The 19,771-nt window shown below is 43.1% G+C and overlaps 1 protein-coding gene across 6 annotated transcripts in view; it reads left to right on the top strand.

Annotated features, from left to right (window-relative positions):
- BMAL2 (basic helix-loop-helix ARNT like 2) overlaps positions 1-19,771 on the top strand; it is an 86,075-nt gene that overhangs the window by 41,553 nt on the left and 24,751 nt on the right. For 4 of the 6 annotated variants that reach the window (XM_075004211.1, XM_075004204.1, XM_075004222.1 and 1 more), the window contains 5 exons: positions 318-435; positions 1,211-1,351; positions 9,001-9,241; positions 10,932-11,038; positions 11,975-12,125. In XM_075004211.1, coding sequence (XP_074860312.1) covers positions 318-435; positions 1,211-1,351; positions 9,001-9,241; positions 10,932-11,038; positions 11,975-12,125 — 758 coding nt within the window. Of the gene's footprint in view, positions 1-317; positions 436-1,210; positions 1,352-9,000; positions 9,242-10,931; positions 11,039-11,974; positions 12,126-14,736; positions 14,981-19,771 lie in introns of those variants that run through there. The other 2 variants (XM_075004249.1, XM_075004240.1) reach the window with 2 other exon arrangements.

Below are 19,771 nucleotides of genomic sequence, written 5' to 3'. Positions count from 1 at the left end.
TAAAACTGAAAGACAGGAAAACATTAATGAATATTTTTTCAGTTTCACCATTGAGCTTATCGAGTAAGATATAATTGCATTTCTGCCACAATGCTTTTTTTTACTTTTTTTTAATAGTGTCCATATGCTTTTGACTAAAATACTGAAACAGAATTAAGAATTCAACAAAGTTTTTGTTTAAAAGCAAATTCAGTAGATAAAATGTTACAATTTAGACGGAGCACTTTAGATAGATAGCTGGGAATCCTCACCTTGGTGAGGAGATGCTGAATAGAGCGTACTATGCACAGATTCTGAATTAATGTTTCTTCCACTAGGCCAGCTTGATTGGACAAAGTTTATTTGACTACTTGCATCCAAAAGATGTTGCCAAAGTGAAGGAGCAACTATCTTCTTCAGATGCTTCACCAAGAGAAAAGCTTATAGATGCTAAAAGTAAGTAACTATTTAAATACGGTCAGATTTTTAATGTAATGACTTCATTTATTTTTAATTTCAGTTATTAGGTTAAGTTCATGCATTCATATCTATGCAAACACATTCATGTGATTTGTACAGAAAAAACATGTTTCAGTGCATACCTGTTTCTTATAATACACAAATACGTTGAAAGTTACTTCAGACAGGAATTCAGTTTAGGTAATAATGATTGAAGTTTACATTGTTAGACGTTTACCAAGAGTTGGCATGAACTTTTTTTAACCAGGCATACTACTTTTTTTTCTTGTATTTGATAGGTCTTGTCAATACAAAAGACCTGATGTAGTCGAGCATGGGATAAAATGCTTCAATACCAAGAATCACTGTCTTCTCTGAAAATGCTAAGTGTCAATCCTAATTTAACGAAGTCTTATTTTGCTAGTATGAAGAACATTATTTACTTGCAGCTGATCACTATTTCATAGTGTTTTTTATGAGCAGCTTTGCAATTTTCCACTCCCTACCAAAAATTAATTGAAAGTTTTAAAAAATTAATTTATTAAGTAAGAGTGCACAGCATTGAGTGGTATCTGTGCATATTTTGTTATTTCACTTTTGACAATCATGTTTTGTTCATCTTATTTAAAGCATTTACATTTTTTCAGTAAATTGTGTGTGCAAAAATTTAAGAGGCAGTAAGGCAGTTGGGAGAATATATTAATAATTTAAATTACAACAACCCTTATAATGCAAAGACATTTTTCTGACTGTCTTATTAAATTTTTACAAGCTGGCTTACAAGTACCTTTGGATTTTCAAGCTGGATCAACTAAATTGCATTCTGGTACACGGCGTTCCTTCTTCTGTCGGATAAAGTGTAGTAGGATCACTGTCAAGGAAGAAAACTGCTTGCCCAACTCAGAGAAGAAAGGTATGTCGAAGTGTGCCTGAACTGGAGGATTTCTATTTTTAAATATTGTGTATTTAAGTTCTGAGTCAGTTATGAGGTCTAAGTAGTCAGCAGTTACTTCATAAAATAATGGTAGGAAGTTGGACTTACATTGTAAGATCCCGTTTCTATGATAGCTGAAAAAGCCTGGCTTAGTTATACCCCTAGGAAGAAGAAAACAGAGATTCAGGTCACTGCTTGTGTGTGAGATTCTTGTGGGATCTTAAAGACTGAGAAGGATTACTGATTGGAACTAGGGCAGTTTAAAAGCACAGGAGTAGGAGTAAGAAGAAATATCTGGGATGAAGATAACAATTAATAGGGCTATCAAATCTTCTGTTTTGGAGATAAGTGATGAAAAATCTTCTCCCTCCCTCCATTTCTTTAATTCTTTATTGCAATTTCTGGGTTATTTACATCCCAGCTTTTAGAGCTTTTTTGTTCTTGTTTCCATTAGTGGTTATAAACACTTGTCATATTTTCATTATATTCAAACACTTCTGTTTAAACAAACCTTTAGTTTTATACGATATCTAAAGTAGATTTTTTTCAAGGCTTACTGTGACTCTTCCACAACGTGTATTGTAAATTTCTGACCATATTTAAGCCAGTGACCAAACTCCCATTGACAGTAATTGGGCCGGCATTTCATTCATTCTTAAACTGCATAGATCAGTAGCTAGAAAAAGAATTACTTAATGATCTAAACACCTGGACATGCCCCAGAAACCATGTTGTTATACCAGTGGAAATGGCTCAGCCTTACGTTTTTGCAAGTTGAGTTCCATGCATTTTACTTTGGGCCAAAGCATCTTTGTATAGGACTTTAAAAACAGAGCTCATGTCTGCGGTGCATGGACACTAGCAATCCCCTGACACTTTTTGGAATGATAGAAGTTTGCCATAATCTCTGTGAGTAACGTATGCTGATCTGCGCCCTCTTGTGTAGTATGATGGTAGTCTACTTAGCAGCAGACGTGCGTCCATCTCATGGTGAGTGTAGTGATTTCTGAATGTTACACAATAAAATGGGGAGAGATCTGCGGAGAGGAATTGTGAATTGCAATATATACTATTCAAGAAACAGAAAATTCATGCGTTTACATTTTACTGAAAGTTTAGTCTTGGCAGTTATGCTAAGATACGAAGTTCTCCTTCAAGTGTTCCCTGCGGGTGCTCCACATAGATGTTAGCGTGTCCCGGCACTGTGGATCTGACAGCTTTGCACAGCAGTACGCCCTCCTTCCCCCCACCAAGTGCCATGCATGCACAAGAGCCAGCCAGTTATGTCACCATACTGAGGAGAGAGCGCATGGCACAGCTCTCCTCAGTTCCTTTTCTACAGTCCTTGGCTGTGAACTGACGCAGAGCAGTTCTTTTCCTGACTGGAAAAGCCAAACATTTTTGCTTAGCTTCCCTCCTTTCTCTAATATTATTAATAGTTAGTTAGTTATTTTTCAATCGCTTTTACCTTTTAAAAAAAAAAAAAGTGGTGGCTGCTGTGGAGCTGCAGCAGTGGCTTTTTTTCTTTCAGACAGTTTTTGTCTTAAAGAGAGAGCCAGTTATTTTTTCCAGTGCCTGAATTTATGAAGAATTGTGATATCTGCAGAGGCACTATGCCCATGTCTGACAGGCATGCCTCATGCCTGGAACGTTTGGGTGAATCCCACAGCATTTCTAGGTGCCCCCATTGCCAGGGTATGCCAGCAAGGGCACAGAAGGAAAGTGAAGCGTGTTTCGAAGTGCTACTTTGGCAAAAGTCCCTCTTGTTTGGGGCACGCCAAATGTCATGCAGGTGCAGCAAAAGCCCTCAGATAGGGTGTCTGCATCGCCCCTTAGAGGTTCCCAGGCTGTGACAGCTTCAGTGGCTCATTCTCTGAGTTGCTGGGAGCCTCACGTTCTCCAGTGCCACCCATGTTGGGTCCGGTAGAGAGATGCAGGTCCTCCTCAGCAAGGGGATCTGAAGGAGAGAGCAGGCTATCCACACCAGCAGGTGCCTCAGAGGCATCTGCTCCCGAGAAGCAATACATGCCATTTTGGATCAACCTGTTAGACATAAGAAGGCACAACAGAAAACACAATATATCCACAAATCCCCTTAGCGATACTTAATGCTGTTTGTGTCCTCACCGAACTCTGTGGGGCACGGTCATGTTAGCACCTTGTATACTGCCCCTTGCTCACCTTCACTTTCATCTCAATCTGAAGGCAGAAGCAGGCGTAGAGGCAGACACTCACTAGCTTGTTCACCTCCATCCTGGCATTCATATAGGGATCATCAGCCTTTCCCTTCCTGGGTACCCCAGCCATGACCATACCCCATTCAACAGTTTTCACCAGGATGGGATCCATGGGATGTCTGGCACAAATATCAACCGCACTCATCCCACACGTGCTGCACTAAATATGCATACCTCTCACCATGAGCACACATCTGGGTGCCCTCCTAGAGTATCAGCACGTTTCTTGCTGGCTAATCCGTCGTCTGTTGTTTCACAGACAATTTCTAATGCTATGGAGGAGTTGCCTTGTCCAGACTCAGAGGCTTCTTCCAAGGCTTAAAGGTCTAAACAAGATGAGGTGTTTTTTTTCAGGTTTGTCCCTCTTCTCCAACTGATGACCTAAAGCACTTGCAGGAACTCTTTAAAAGGGTTGCCCAATCCCAGGATATCACCCCACAGGAGGTACAAGATAAACTGTATAGGTTGTTCCCGATTTTGCAGCCATCTGCACCCTCCAGAATAGCCCAACCTATTAATGTAGCAATCCTCAAACCCTCCAAGGTCCTCTGGAAACCCCCAGGTTCTATCTTGCCCACCAGTCGCAAGGCAGATAGGATATACTTGGTTCCATCTGAGGGCATGGATTTTCTTTTTTTCACTTACACAATTCAATTCCTTGGCTGTGGATTTGGAAAACCACAAATCCAAGAACCGTCAATTAAAATCTACTCCCACTAATAGAGAACATAAGCATTTAGATGCCTTTGGCTGTAAGGTATACTCTCTGGCCACACTGCAGTACAGAATTGCAAACAGTACTGCCCTTCTAGCCAACTGTGACCATACAAGCTATGATAAGTTACCAGACACCCTCACCTGCAGTCTATCATTAAGGACTGTTTCTCAGTTGCTAAAACTGCCCTTCAGGCAGCCATGGACATGGCTGACACAGCTCCGAGGGCCGTAGCTGCTGTGATAGTTATGCGGAGGGTTGTAGTGCTCCTACCTTCTGTCATGCCATGTGAAATCCTGTCAAAGATGGAAGATCTTCCCTTTGATAGAAAGCAGCTATTCTCCAGCACCATCGATAAGATATTACGTTCCGTGAAAAGCTCCAGGACAATAGCGCGCATGCTGGGAATGTATTCCCCTCCTAGCAAGAGACACAAGTATACTCCCTTCCATAGATCTAGGGAACATAACTGCTTCCACTACAGACGACAGCATGGGCAATATGATGATAAACCTAAAAATAGGTCAGACGGGAGGAGGGCACATCAGGGCCAGTCATCTACAGCCCACCATACCTCCCAAAAGCAACAAATTTGATGGCTTGTTCGGTCTGAGCGGCCACCCTTTAAGTCTAGTGCATTCTGGCTCCACTTTCCATCATCGGCTGAGACCCTTTTACCATCAGTGGACCCAGATTACATCCGACAAATGGGTCTTGGATATTATCAGAGAAGGCTATACAATTTCTTTCACAAATACCCACCCTACCCATCCCCCTACCCCATCCCACTTCAGGGACCCGTCTCACGAGCCTCTCCTATGGACAGAAGTACAGAAACTCCTTTACCTTAGGGGCAATATAAACTGTCTATGACAAGCACTGGGGCAAGGGTTTTTATCCTGACAACCAAGAAATCAGGGGGCATGGAGGCTTATCTTAGACCTCAGGGAATTGAACAGATTCATTCTCAACACAAAGTTCAAGATGGTAACCTTACAAACTGTCATTCTGGCACTCGATAAGGGAGACTGGTGGTCCACCTTTGACCTCCAAAATGCTTATTTTCACATGATTATTCACTCGTCCTACAGGAGATTCCTCCGTTTTGTTGTGGGTCAGGACAATTTCCAGTACAAAGTCCTCCCTTTTGGACTTTCTGCGGCCCCACGAGCTTTCTCCAAAACACTCGCCATGGTCACTGCAAACCTCAGAAGGCAGAACATTACTATTTTCCCTTATTTAGACAACTGCCTGATTAAGGGTTCCACTTGCCACCAGACTACCCTCATGATAAATACTACCAGGGAATGTTTTTCCTGGCTTGCCCTCCTTTTAAACCTATACAAGTCCATTTTGAAACCGACACAGAGCCTAGAGTTCATAGAAGCTCTACTGGATTTGATTTCAGCCAAAGCCTACTTACATGCTCACAGGTTCCAGGCAGTCTGCGACTTCATTCACATAATCAAACAGACCCCTTTTAGTATGGCTCGAACTTGCCTATTCATAGTTCCAGCGCTTGTTTTCTACACAAAAAGATGGTGGAACTCAAACCCCAATGCCCCCCAGCTCGACCCTCTCCCCCACACAGTCACGAACTCCTACAGCCCCACACTCCCCCCAGCCTCCTGCTTGGCCGCGAGGCCTTGGCTCAACACCTCCCACCCAATCACCCTCTTCTCTGGCTTAACCCCCCGCACGGCCCCAGCCCTCGCATGACCGCATCGCCCCAACTCAATCCTCTGTGCAGCCACACAGCCCTGGCTCAATTCTGTCCCCGCCACCTTGCCCCAGTTCAATCCCCTGTGTGGCCACACGGCCCCAGCTCGGGCCCCCCAGCCGTCACTCAACCTCCCCCACACAGCTGTAGGGCCCCGGTTCAACTCAACAGCCTGCTCCTCCCCGCAGCCTTATCCCTCCCTAACTGCCCACCCCCTCCCAAACCCAGGACTTACATTTCAAAAGGAGCTCCAAGTGCTCCTGCTGCTTGCCTGGCTCCCCCCACGTGCAGCCACAGGAGCAGCTCCCTGACCTGCACGCTGAAACAGCAGGAGTCAGTGTAATTGGTTTGATGGTCTAGCTGGCCATTAAGCCAATTGAATCAAGTCCTGCTCTTTTCCCTGCAGGCAGGGAGCCAGAGGTGGAGCGACGTCAGCACCTTTTAAAAATGGTGCTGGGAAAAAAGGTGGCAGAACATAATTCTGCTGCGTTCAGCTAGAAGAAAAGCCCGGCATGGTCTCATTTACAAGACTACATATGCATTGCCTTCAACATTGGCTTGCTTGCAATTACGAACCAAACCACCACAGATTATGGAAGACCCTTGCTCTTTCTCCATTAGTACTACATTCAGTAGACTGGTGGACATCCTCAAAAAACCTGCTTGTGGAGATAACTTTCCACACCCCACAGTCCCTTTGTAACTATAACTACAGATGCCTCTCTCATGGGTTGGGGGGCCCACTGGCACTTCATCAGTTTAGGGCATGTGGGCTCACCATGAGAGACTTGTGAACCTCAGCGCTGTTCAAAGAGCGTGCACTCATTTTCTCCCATTGATATGGAGCAAAACTATCTTCATGGACAACACGCCCGCTATGTTTTATATCAACCAGCAGGGGGGTGCCCAGTCACACTGTCTATGTGCTGAGGCAGTCAGATTTTGGAATTGGTGCATAAAGAACTGAGTAACTCCAGTAACAACATACATATCCGGACAACAGAATACCAGGGCAAGCAGGCTGGGCAGATATTTCTCAGACCAGCATGAATGGGAGATGGATACCAACATACTTCTCTCCATCTTCTGCAAATGGGGCTTCCCAACAATAGACCTCCTTGCGACTCTTCACAATCGCAAGTGCCACAGGTTTTATTCCAGCGTGGGAATAGGCAAGCGATCGCAGGGGGGCACCTTCACAATTAGCTGTGCAGATCCCCTTCTCTATGCCTTTCCCCCAGTGCCACTCATTGCAAGCATGATCAATAAAATCAATACAGATATTGAAATAAAATACTGAAATAAAATCAATACTGATAGCCCCAGATTGGCCCAGACAACCCTGGTTTCCTTACCTGCATTACCTGTCAATTGACTGACCAACCACTCTTCCGATGGTGCTGAATCTCTTCATTCAGCACCACGGCAACACGTCACCTCAACATCAAAACCCTGAAACTCACAGCATGAGTCTAAACAGCTGTCACCTCTCCACTAGAAATACCAATAGAAGGAATTGGGCACTTCCAGCAGTGGTGTATGACCCACAATCTGCATCCTGATTCCCCTTCCATACTTACCTTGCTCAATTATCTTTTGGAACTCAGTAATGCAAGTCTCTGTATTACCTCTATAAGGGTGTGTCTTGCTGTAATTAAAGCTTTCCACGACTCAAGAAACCACTCTTCTCTCTTTGGGCACCTGATGATGAAATGTTTTTTAATGGGGTTACAAAATGTATGTCCAAATCTGCAGCCCCTCCCCACCATATCATCATGGGGCTTGATCTTGGTCCTAAATACACTTACAAGACCTCCATTTGAACTGCTAGCCACGACATCCCTTCAGCATGTGTCCAGGAAGGTGGCACTCCTAGTGGCCATTACATCGGCCAGAAAGCTCGGGGAGAATGCAGCACTTCTGGATGACCCACTCTTTACCGTTGTCACTAAAGACAAGGTGGTACTTAGGCCTCACCCAGGGTTTTTCCCCAAAGTCATATCAGGTTTTTATGTAAACGAATCTATATATTTACCTGATTATTTTCCTAAGCCTCACTCCTCTCCTAGGAAAACAAAGCAGGAGAAATGTAGCACTTTAAAGACTAACAAAACAATTTATTTGGTGATGAGCTTTCTCTGAAGAAGTGGGTGTGTCCCACAAAAGCTCATCACAGAATAAATAATTTTGTTAGTCTTTAAAGTGCTACGTTTCTGCTGCTTTGTTTTGTTGGAGTACAGACTAACATGGCTACCTCTCTGTTACTGTTCCTCTCCCATGGAGGTTGCATTGTACATGTTCAATGTTAGACGTGCTCTTGCTTTTTACCTTGATAGAACCACACTAAATAGGAAGTCGAACAACCCTTCATGGCATGGTCAGGGTTCCATGTGGGAACAGCTGTCTCAGCGCAATGCCTATCCAAGTGGATTGCAGATTGCATTCACGCTGCATACCAATTTAGCGGTAAGCAGCCATTAGACTATTAGAGCCCACTTGACACGAGCGACAGATGAAACAACTGCCTTCTTTGGAAATGTCGCTCTGGGAGATATCTGTAGAGCGGCCATCTGGTCCTCACACTATACGTACGGGAATTGGGGTCACTGCTTTGCAAAGCTTTCCAATCCAGAGTGCTGAGATGCGCTGACGCCTATGTGGAGCACCTGCAGGGACACATCTTGGAGAGCCATCATTACTGCACAAAAGTGAGTAGCTTCTCCTTATAGCTTAATGTAATTCACAGTATAAAAGAAGCTGAATAATATATTTGCAGTACCTGAAAGCAAACTGTTGGTTTAATTTTCTTATGTGTGAGAACATTTAAGATACTAGTCAATGACATTATTTACAGCTCTGTAGGGCACAGACCTATGTGTACATGCAAAACAACAGCTGGAGAAGAAATTTACAATTAATTTTCATTTGGAAATTTAACTCCTTTTAATTTGATTAGATCACGGAAAGTACCGTACAATCCATTGTACTGGATATCTGAAGAGCTGGCCTCCTAGCGAGGTGGGAGAGGAAGAGGAGAATGGTGCACAAAAAGACAGAAGTAACTTTAACTGTCTTGTTGCAATTGGAAGATTGCATCCTTATATTGTTCCACAAAAGAGTGGCGAGATAAAGGTTAAGCCAACAGAATTTGTTACACGCTTTGCTATGGATGGAAAATTAGTTTATGTAGACCAGCGGTAAGCCTTTTGTTCTTTTACTATAGAAAGAGTTAATAGTGACTCCTTGTGTAGGTTGCTTAATGCTTTCTGTTACATAGAACAAACCCTGTTGAGCAGGACTCACATATGGAAGTTCGTATTTAAAAAGTATTTTCCTACACTTAAGAATTTACAGACCAGATGAAAGCACACTTGTAATGTTGTTGTGCTTGTCAAGGCATGTACTACTCACCATTGGTCTGGTGCCTCCTGGGTCACTCTGGGAATAGTTTGAGGCTGATGTCCCTCCCCTGGTCATATGCCTTCACACCCTCTCTGTGTTGTATGCACAGCAACCACAGCTTCCTCTTTCCAGGATAGTGTCATTCCCACAGTAACCCAGGGGGTGTTTCAGTTTACTGCCCCGTGTCTGGTCTATGCCACACCATCAATGACAGATTTTTTTTTTTTAAAAAGGGTCTTTCACTTCAGATTCCCATCCAGTCACCCTCAAACCAGTAGTTCTGTGCTTTCCTCTCTAGCCCTCACTTCTCCTTCTCTGGGGTACTTCTTACAACTCCTGGTTGTCCTCTCTGCCCTTTTCCCTCTTTGCCTTTGATCAGCTCCAAATCCTCCTGCCTCTTCCCAGGTAGTACTGTAATGACAATTTGAGGAAAATTTAGCATACGTCAGCAATTTGCGTTTAACCATTAATCGTGTTTCTTGAAATTCATGTAATTCATTTAAATTATACCAACAGATTATTTAATAAAAATGGGAGTTCGTCTGTGGGTCACAAGTTTATTTAGAACAAGCACTTTATGGTAGTGACTCAGTTGTCAGTTTTTCTTATTTTATGGCTCATTACTTTGAGTAGAAATGGTCTAGACTTGCTTTACTGTGGTGTCGCTAGACAATTCTGCTTTTCATCTGCAAGCCTGTTAATACAGAATGAAAGAAACTGTTTAAATGTCATTATTCACTTGAGTCAACAGAGTTGCCAGGCTCCTGGGCAAGGCAGGGGTGGGGAAGGGTTTTCTGTGTCCTGGAATGAACATGGCCTCAGGCAGAAGGGACATAGCTAGGGTTAGCCTCCTCAGCACTGTCTGGAATGTGCCGTGCCCAGTCCAGACAGCCCTCAGTGCTCTTTGGGGCATTTTTCCTCATTGCTTCCTCCTCTGGCACACACCCCCACCCATCGGCAGGCCTGGCATTATTTCAAGTAATAGTGACTTGTAGCACTTTGAGACAAAGCCATGCTTCATTCTTACTCGAAGAATTAAAAGCAACAACTGTTAAATTATATCCAATTTTTTAGAAATCCCACTGCTCAATGAATTTAAATTTAAATCAGCCTCTTTTCTGCATGGTGAGCTTCTTGCAGAACTAACAGTGCAGTACTTTCTAATTGTTGAACTGTGTCCATAACATGAATGTTCTCTGCAAAATATGGGCTTGAGCTAATTTGTCTGTCATGGCACTAGCTAAGACAAAAATGTTTAATATCCTCTTTCTGTTACAAATAGATTCAAGGTAATCCCTTGCTTAACTCGTCCTTTATTTTTTATACTTGCTTAGATTTGTGCCTGTTGTAGTAGAAATTTTGTTTTTGTACACAAGCAAAATGTTTCCTCATTAACTGTGATTTTTATGTTTTGTATGATATTCATGTATGATGCTGAAGAAGGTATCTTAATTTTGTGAATCCTCTCTTCTTATTGCATAACAGAGCAACAGCAATTTTAGGGTATCTACCACAAGAGCTGCTAGGAACTTCTTGTTACGAGTATTTCCATCAAGATGATCACAATCATCTAGCTGATACACACAAAGCAGGTATGAAATGTTGGTCTTCCCTGTATAAATTACATACAAACACTATGGCTATGTCTACACTAGAGTGTTTTGTGGACAAAGCCTGGGGATCATCCAGATTTCCAAGGTATTCTGTGGACAGTAAATTAAGAGAATGCAGCACTTCTTTAGACAACCATATCCCACTCTCCTTGAGGTATAATGCCTCTGTCAACAGACAGGGCTTCTGGGACACCAGGCAACCCTGTCTGCTGTGCTTCCTTTTGGCTGTTTTGCTGATAGAGCGACCAGGCAGTCTGGCTGCTCTCTGACAGAGTGGATTGCTCTTGCGATCTGTTTGTCAATTTGGCCATGATCTGTTGACAGAAGTTTTGTCAGAAGATATCTTCCAACAAAAACTTCTGTCAACAAATTGCTGTAATCTAGACATAGCCTATGTTAAAAGAAAATTAAGTCAAGTACTCAAAAAGCAGGAAATATTAGAAATAAAGCCCTCTTTTGTATATGCACTAAATAAGCATTAAATATTGCCGTATCACATATGAAGTCTGTAGTAGAGCTCTCTCCTGGTTCCTGACTACTGTCTTGAACATAAGGGAATATTGTTTCTCATCCCTTAACCCTCTATCTCTGTCTAGCCTGTGCACTGAATGAAGCAGGCGTCCTCTATAGCAAAGAATATGTAGTCATGCAATTAAGTACTGAATTTAAAGGACCGTCAAGCCTCAAGTCTTCCCACTGTTGACTTACAAGAGCCCAGATGATGGGCTGTGTCTGACTGCTGATCAGATGACTAAGTTTGACATTTGGTTAGAGTTCAGTCTTTGTGCTTGTCTGGCACAGTGTTGATAGTATATTAAATTGAAATTGTTTTATTAGTTGTGTGGTTACCAACACTAAGTTATCAAAATAAATTTTAAAATCAGGATGATCTTAATTTGTGTTTTTCTTATCTAGTGTTGCAGAGTAAAGAGAAAATATATACAAATTCCTACAAATTCAGAGCAAAAGATGGAACTTTCATTACACTGAAAAGTCAGTGGTTTAGTTTCATCAACCCATGGACCAAAGAACTGGAATACATTGTATCAACCAACACTGTAGTGTTGTAAGTAAACTGGTGGTGTGAATCTGCTTCTTGCTTTTTGCCTTTGTCAGGGAAATTAATATAAAGCCATTCATTTTTAAAAGATGAATGAGAAAAACTGAGCTAAAAATACAAACCTGCAATTAGTTGGCTCATACATTTAAGTCCAGAAGAGACCATTGTGATCATCCTGCAAATCACAGGCCACAGAGACTCAGTTGCCTATTGCTGTATTAAACCAATAATCTCAGTCTTAAAAACTGAAGTCCTCAAATCATGATTTAAAGACTTCAAATTACATAGAATCCACCATTTACGCTAGCTTAAATCTGCAAATGACCCATGTCCCATGCTGCAGAGAAAGGTGAAAAACCTCCAGGGCCTCTGCCGCTCTGAAGTTGGAAAAAATTCCTTTCCAGGCCCAAATATGGTGATCAATTTGAGCATGTCCACAAAACCCACCATCGAGACATAGAGAGAATTCTCTGTAGTAACTTGGAACCCTCCTCACTTAGGCTGTGTCTATACTACCTCCCTACTTCGAAGGCAGGATGGTAAGTAGGGTGTCAGGAGATTATTAATGAAGTGCTGCGCTGCATATGCAGCACTTCATTAAGCTAATTCTCCCCCGTGGCAACTCCGAAGTGTTAAACTTCGAAGTGCCGGCTTGCATGTAGCCTTGGCTAACCCACTGGTACTTGGAAGTGCCTGGACAATTTCAAAGTCCCTTTACTCTGCAAAATGTCTCCCCTCAGCCTTCTTTTGGTTAAGCTAAACAAGCCAAGCTGTTTGTCTCCTCTCAAAATGTGTATTTTCCATTCCTTTAATCATCCTAGTAGCCCTTTTCTGCTCCTGTTTCAGTTTAAATTAACCTTTCTTGAACACTGGAGACTAGAATTGCACTCATTATTCCCAATAAGGTCATTCCAGAGTCTTTTATAGTGGTAGTAACTCTTCTCAATCATTTCTGGAAATACTCTGCCTGATACTAATATGGTACTAGTTTGTCTTTTTCCACAGCTGAATCACATGGCAGCGCATTGTCAGCCTGTGATCAACCAGTACATGCAAGTATGAGAGGGGTAGACGAGTTAGTCTCTATCATCAAAAACAACAAGATGTCCTGTGACACCTTATAGACAAACATATTTTGGAGCATAAGCTTTCTTGGGCAAAGATCCGCTTCATCAGATGCATGAATGGGGGTTCCATAAGAGGGCTTAAATATAGGCTTATGAAATGGGGGAGTCTCAATCAAGGAGAGGGCCAGAGTTGACTAAGTCTGTTCCTTTGCAGGCCCAAATATGGTGATCAAATTGAGCATGTCCACAAAAGCCACCATCCAGACATAGAGAGAATTCTCTGTAGTAACTTGGAACCTTCCTCATTTAGGCCGTGTCTATACTACCTCCCTACTTCGAAGGGAGGATGGTAAGTAGGGTGTCAGAGTTGACTAAGGATGTGGCCCATTATCAGCAGTTATTGTGGAGCTGTGAACATCAAGAGAGGAGAAATCAGGTCCATTCAGTGAGGGAGGATGTGGCCCATTATCAGCAGCTAATGTGGAGATGTGAACATCAAGAGTGGAGCAACTGCTTTTGTAATTGGCCAAACTGGACAGTCCCTATGTAGAACATTAAATTGACGTAAATCAGACGTAAGGAGCGGTAACATACAAAAACCCGTAGGAGAACACTTCAGTCTCCCTGGATGCTTGGTAACAGATTTAAAAGTAGCCATCTTACAACAAAAAACTTCAAAAGCAAACTCCAAAGAGAAACTGCAGAGCTGCAATTCATTTGCAAATTTGACACCATCAACCAAGGATTGATGACTGGGCGTGGGTGGCCAATTACAAAAGCAGTTTCTTTGTTCTTGATGTTCACACCTTCACATTAGCTACTGATAATGGGCCACATCCTCATTGACTGAATTGACCTGATTTCTCCACTCTTGATGTTCACAGTTCCACATTAACTGCTGATAATGGGCCACATCCTCCATGACTGAACAGACCTTGTCAACTTTGGCCCTCCCCTTGACTGAGACTCCCTCCTTTTCAGAAGATTATATGTAAACCCTCCTCTGGAACCCCCCACTCATGCATCTAACGAAGGGGGTCTTAGTACATGCAAGTCTTTCTCCTCTGTTGTCCAACTAAGCCCCCAGCTAATAGAAAAAGAAATCTTGTTATTAGTCCTCAAGTGTATGACCATGCACTTCGCATTATCAAATACCATCTCATTTCTACTATTCCAGCTTTTAAGGTCATCTAGGTCTTCTTGCATGATATTCAGATCCTCCCAGTGTTGTCAACTACAAATGTTATCATATGCCCACTTTTTGTGCCAAAGTGATTCATGCAAACATAAAATGAGATTGGCCCCAGCACTGATCCCTGTGGAACTTCCCTAGTACCCTCCCTCCAGCCTGTCAGTTTACCTTTCAGTGTGACCTCTGGGGGTCACCCTTTTAGCCAGTTCCTTATACACTTTTCAGTTTTAACGTTAATTTTCATCTTCAGTTTAACTGATAATTTCCTATGTGGAATTGTATCAGGTGCTTTACTGGAACCCAAGTACATTAGATATTCTGTGCTTTTTTTTGTCTACACTGTTGCCTCCTTCTTAAGGTGGCACAGTGGCAGTTCGTGCCCGGTGTGCAACGCTGGCCCAATAACACACCGAGAGTGGAAGAAGAATCTTTATTTGGCATGCCAAGTAAGATGCAGTGGGATCTCTCCTCAAAGCCTGCACACCTTGCAACAAGAAGTGAGCAATACTTATACCTCTCTCCTCCTTTGTTCACCCCCCCTCCCAACAAACCAGGGGAGAGTTTCTCATACTCCCTTTGTCCATTCCTCCAGCTCAAACTGAATTCCTACTGCTCATATGACATTCCGCTCTGGTAATTCCCTATTAATCAGGTGGTAAAGTACCAATAGATTATTAACAGAATGTAAGTTACAGGGAGGTAGAGTTATTCAGTCGTATAGAACATGAACAGGATTTCAGTAACAAAACAATGCTGAATTTCATGAGAAAATTAAGGAGGATTCACTAACAATGCTAAATACAATATTGAACCTCATGGGAACATCAGTAAGCATTCATTTACAAAACAATGTTTCTATGAGTACAGAATATAACAACGTTTCCCCTGCCAACATTTCCCCCCTTTGAGAATACTCAAGATGTCCCATATTGAGTCTTCTCATATTCCTTACTTAAAACCTGATTCATGGGCAGCATTTCCATTTTCTTATCTTTTAATACTTAAACAATAATTTCAGTCCTAAGTCCTCTTCAGCTTCTGGGGTAACATGGCTCACAGTCCACTCCTTTTCCTCAGCAGGTTCGACTTTTAGTCGAGTGAAATGGACCCACAGTTTGACCCCTTGTAGTTTAGCAGCAGTCTTAGCGGTCAATAAAACGAGGTGGGGTCCTTTCCACTTCTCTTGAAGGGGCTCCTCTTTCCACGTCCAAAGCAACATGCTGTCTCCTGGCTGAATATCGTGAAGGGGTTGGTCCAACGGAATGGGCTGGTTGACACGAACAAACCTGTGGATTGAAGACATAACAGATGACAACGACAGCAAATATTTCTTTAGAAAACCCCTCCCCTATCCCCCATTCTATACCTGTACCAGGCACCCCATTCATTGGCTATGGTTGCCCATACAAGATTTCAAATGGGCTTAGTCCTAACCTCCCTTTGGGCAATATTCGGGTCCTCAAGAGGGCTAAGGGGAGGGCCTCTGTCCACTTAAGCTGAGCTTCCTGGCACAACTTTGACAAATGTCTTTTTAAAGTCTGATGTTCTCTTTCTACCACTCCGCTGGCTTGCGGTCTATATGGAGTGTGGTATTTCCATGGGATCTTGAGTCCATCTGCTATTTTCTCCACACATCGAGCTGCGAAATGGGTTCCTCGGTCTGATTCAATCCATTCTGGTACTCCGAACCGGGGGACTACCTCGTTTAAGATTTTAGTGGTAACCGTGCTGGCTGTATAATTTCTACACGGAAATGCCTCTTTCCATCCTGTGAAATGGTCCACAAGTACCAGGAGGTACCGAAACCCACTGGTGCGAGGTAGTTCAGTAAAGTCAATTTGCCACACAAGTCCTGGTCCCGGGGCTGATGGTAGTGGGGAGGGTACCACGGGTCTTCCTGCTCGGGGATTATTTTTCTGACATACCATACAGTCTCTAACCACCCGTCTGGCTTCATTTCTCATTCCATCTCTTATAAAGTACTTTTCTAATAATTGGACGAGGGCCTCCTGACCTGCATGTGTTCCTTGATGAAAACTCATAACCGTTGGCCTTATCAAGGGTCCGGGAAGCAACACTTGTCCTTTTTCACTTACATACCATCCTTCTCGCAAGTTCAGCTGTAACTGCTCAGCCAACTGCTGTTCTTGGGCAGAGTATTCTGGCTTTTCATGGGGATCTGGGAGGGTGGGGGTCAGAGGCAAAAGAGCAATACCCTCTGTGTTCGCTACCCGTTTGGCCTCTCGGTCCGCCCGGGCATTACCTCTAGTTACATCCCCATCCCCCCTTTGGTGAGCTAATATTCCAAGAGCCACTCCCTTCCTTTCATGCACATACAGCTGAAATGGTTTAGTAATATCTGGTAGACCTAGGGCTGGGGCTTCCATTAAACACAATTTTAAAGCTTTAAATGCATGTTGAGCCTCTTTTTTTAAAACAGAACAAGTCTCTGTTACTTTCTTTAACACACTCGTACAGAGGCTTAGCCAGTACCCCAAAATTAGGTATCCATAATCTGCAAAATCCTGCCATTCCCAAAAAGGCGCACAGTTGTTTCCTATTGCTGGGCTCAGGGATTTGACAAATTGCTTTTTTTCGCTCCTGCCAAGTTCATGCCTTTTTCTTGCTTCCTCCCTGGCTTTTGTTACAACCTGGTTATGCTCCACTTCAGACAACAGGGTTCTCATTAGGACCTGACAATCATTCCAGTCAGGCTTGTGACTGGCTAAACACCCTTTGAAAATTGAAATAAAGCGGCTAGGATCCGTGGAAAACTCCCCGGCTTGGGGTTTAAAAGTTGCCAAATCGATCAGATTAAAGGACACATGGGAATACACCTGCATAGTAGTAGCCTGCCGATCTGCAGCTCACAGTCTGTCAACCACTGTTTCAGTCACTAATAGGTACAGTTCAACTGAGGGGGCTATCCCCAAATCATGGGAAACCCTTTCCCTGTATGGAGGGGGTGTGGGTGTAGAAGCCGAAGGGGGGTCCTGGTGACAGTTTACATTAGGCTTATTTACAGCTGGTTGTACTGCACATGATAATCCACACATTTCCTGCAGGTCTTGTCTATTTCTAAGATATTCAAAACATTGGCCATACATATGTTCTTCCCATTTACCGGTACGTTGTAAAAACCAAAGCAGCTGCAATATGGTGTTATAATTTAGGGATCCCTCTGGTGGCCACCGCTCCTGCCCTTCTAGGTTATACTGTGGCCACTCTGCTGTGCACAGTTGCCTTAATCTAGATTTGGTCATAGGGTCCCCCCCTATAATTTTCCAGTGTTTCAATGCACAACCCAAGCGACTATTATCCTTGGGGCTACTTTGACCTAGTCCCATCCTTATCACAACCTATCACCCCAACCCTGTATCGGCCGTCCAGCGTCCCGGAAGTCTCTTTCACAAAAAGGGACTGGGTCTTACCTGTCCAAAGGTCCGGCTCTCGCCGCTCCACCCCGTTTTCTCTCTCTTCTACGTTGCTGCGTTGCACCATTGTGTCGTCCCCGGCAGGGGCCGCGGAATCTGGATGCCGAGTTCCCCTGGTAAAGTTACCAGTGTGCGCACTGGAAGTCCGACGCCGTCTCCCGCCACCCCCGCCAAGAGGCGAGCCGGGCAAGGCTTTAATTTAGAGTGCCCACCCAGGGACGCCAAAACTGTTGCCTCCTTCTTAAGGTGGCACAGTGGCAGTTCATGCCCGGTGTGCAACGCTGGCCCAATAACACACCGAGAGTGGAAGAAGAATCTTTATTTGGCATGCCAAGTAAGGTGCAGGGGGATCTCTCCTCAAAGCCTGCACACCTTGCAACAAGAAGTGAGCAATACTTATACCTCTCTCCTCCTTTGTTCACCCCCCTCCCAACAAACCAGGGGAGAGTTTCTCATACTCCCTTTGTCCATTCCTCCAGCTCAAACTGAATTCCTACTGCTCATATGACATTCCGCTCTGGTAATTCCCTATTAATCAGGTGGTAAAGTACCAATAGATTATTAACAGAATGTAAGTTACAGGGAGGTAGAGTTATTCAGTCGTATGGAACATGAACAGGATTTCAGTAACAAAACTGCTGAATTTCATGAGAAAATTAAGGAGGATTCACTAACAATGCTAAATACAATATTGAACCTCATGGGAACATCAGTAAGCATTCATTTACAAAACAATGTTTCTATGAGTACAGAATATAACAACATTTCCCCTGCCAACAACACAAACTGTTATCTTCTCAAATAAAGATCAAGTTAGTCAGGGATGGTCTACCTTTTGTAAAACCGTTTTGTATTTTATCCTTATTACTGTTTATTTCTAAGTCTTTATTTATTTTCTCTTTCAAAATGTGTTCCAAGATCTTGCATACAATTCAGGTTAATCAAATGTGCCTGTAGTGTCCCAAAAATTTTTGCCCCTTTCTTAAAATAGGTATTATACCAGTAATTTTCCAGCCATAGGGTGTGACTCCCCCAAAAGTTTACAGATAGATTAAAAATCCTGACTAATGGTCTTACACAGTTTCATATGCCAGTTCCCTTAATATTCTTTGATGGAGATTATCTGGGCTCCCAAATTGTTTTCATTAACTGTCCAAGTTATAATTCTAATTTGGATGTGGATAAGACAAAGTGGTTAGAGGAGCAGTGTGATGATATAGAGAGGTATTATAGCATATGTAAGACCAGGGAGGTGTATAAAATGATTAGGAATATTAATAGGAAGTGGCAGCCAAAGCAGATGACGATCAAAGACGAGAACGAAGTGGTGCTCATGAATAAGGAGAAGATTGTGCAGCGAGGAACGAGATATTGCACTGATCTATACAAAGCGCAGTTGGACCTGAGTGTCTCTGAGAGACTGATCTAAGAATTGAAAGAGATATCTCCACTGAGCATCAAGAGCGAGACCGATATTTTGAAGGATGAAGTAGAAAGAGCTGTGAGTGACTAAAAAACAAAAAGAGTCCTGGACGTGATAAGATCATGGGAGAGATGATTAAATATGGCAGAGAAAGCATGATTCAGGAAGTCCAACGACTATGTAATATAGCATGGAAAGAAGGGAAAGCACCTAAGGAATGGACAAGATCCGTGCTAGTGACAATACACAAGAAAGGGAGTGCAAGAACTGCAGAACGATTGCCCTAACGACTCATCTAGGCAACGTGCTGATGATGATACTGATGGAGAGACTAAGATTGCAGATAGAAGAACATCTAGCAGACAAGCAAGCGAGGTTCAGGAAAGACAGAAGTACCATACAGCAGATGTTGGCAGTAAGGGTGATAGTGGAGAAAGCTTGACAGAAGTACAAGAGTACCTGCACTTGCTTCATTGATTTTCAGAAGACATTTGACAGTGTAGATCAGAAAGTGACTGGGTGGTGTTGGAGTCGTA

The sequence above is a fragment of the Carettochelys insculpta genome, chromosome 1 (assembly GCF_033958435.1).
Source record: "Carettochelys insculpta isolate YL-2023 chromosome 1, ASM3395843v1, whole genome shotgun sequence".
Classification (NCBI taxonomy): Eukaryota; Metazoa; Chordata; order Testudines; family Carettochelyidae; genus Carettochelys; species Carettochelys insculpta.
The sequence above is the reverse complement of the archived record's forward strand: the minus strand, read 5'-3'. Positions and strand labels throughout refer to the sequence as shown.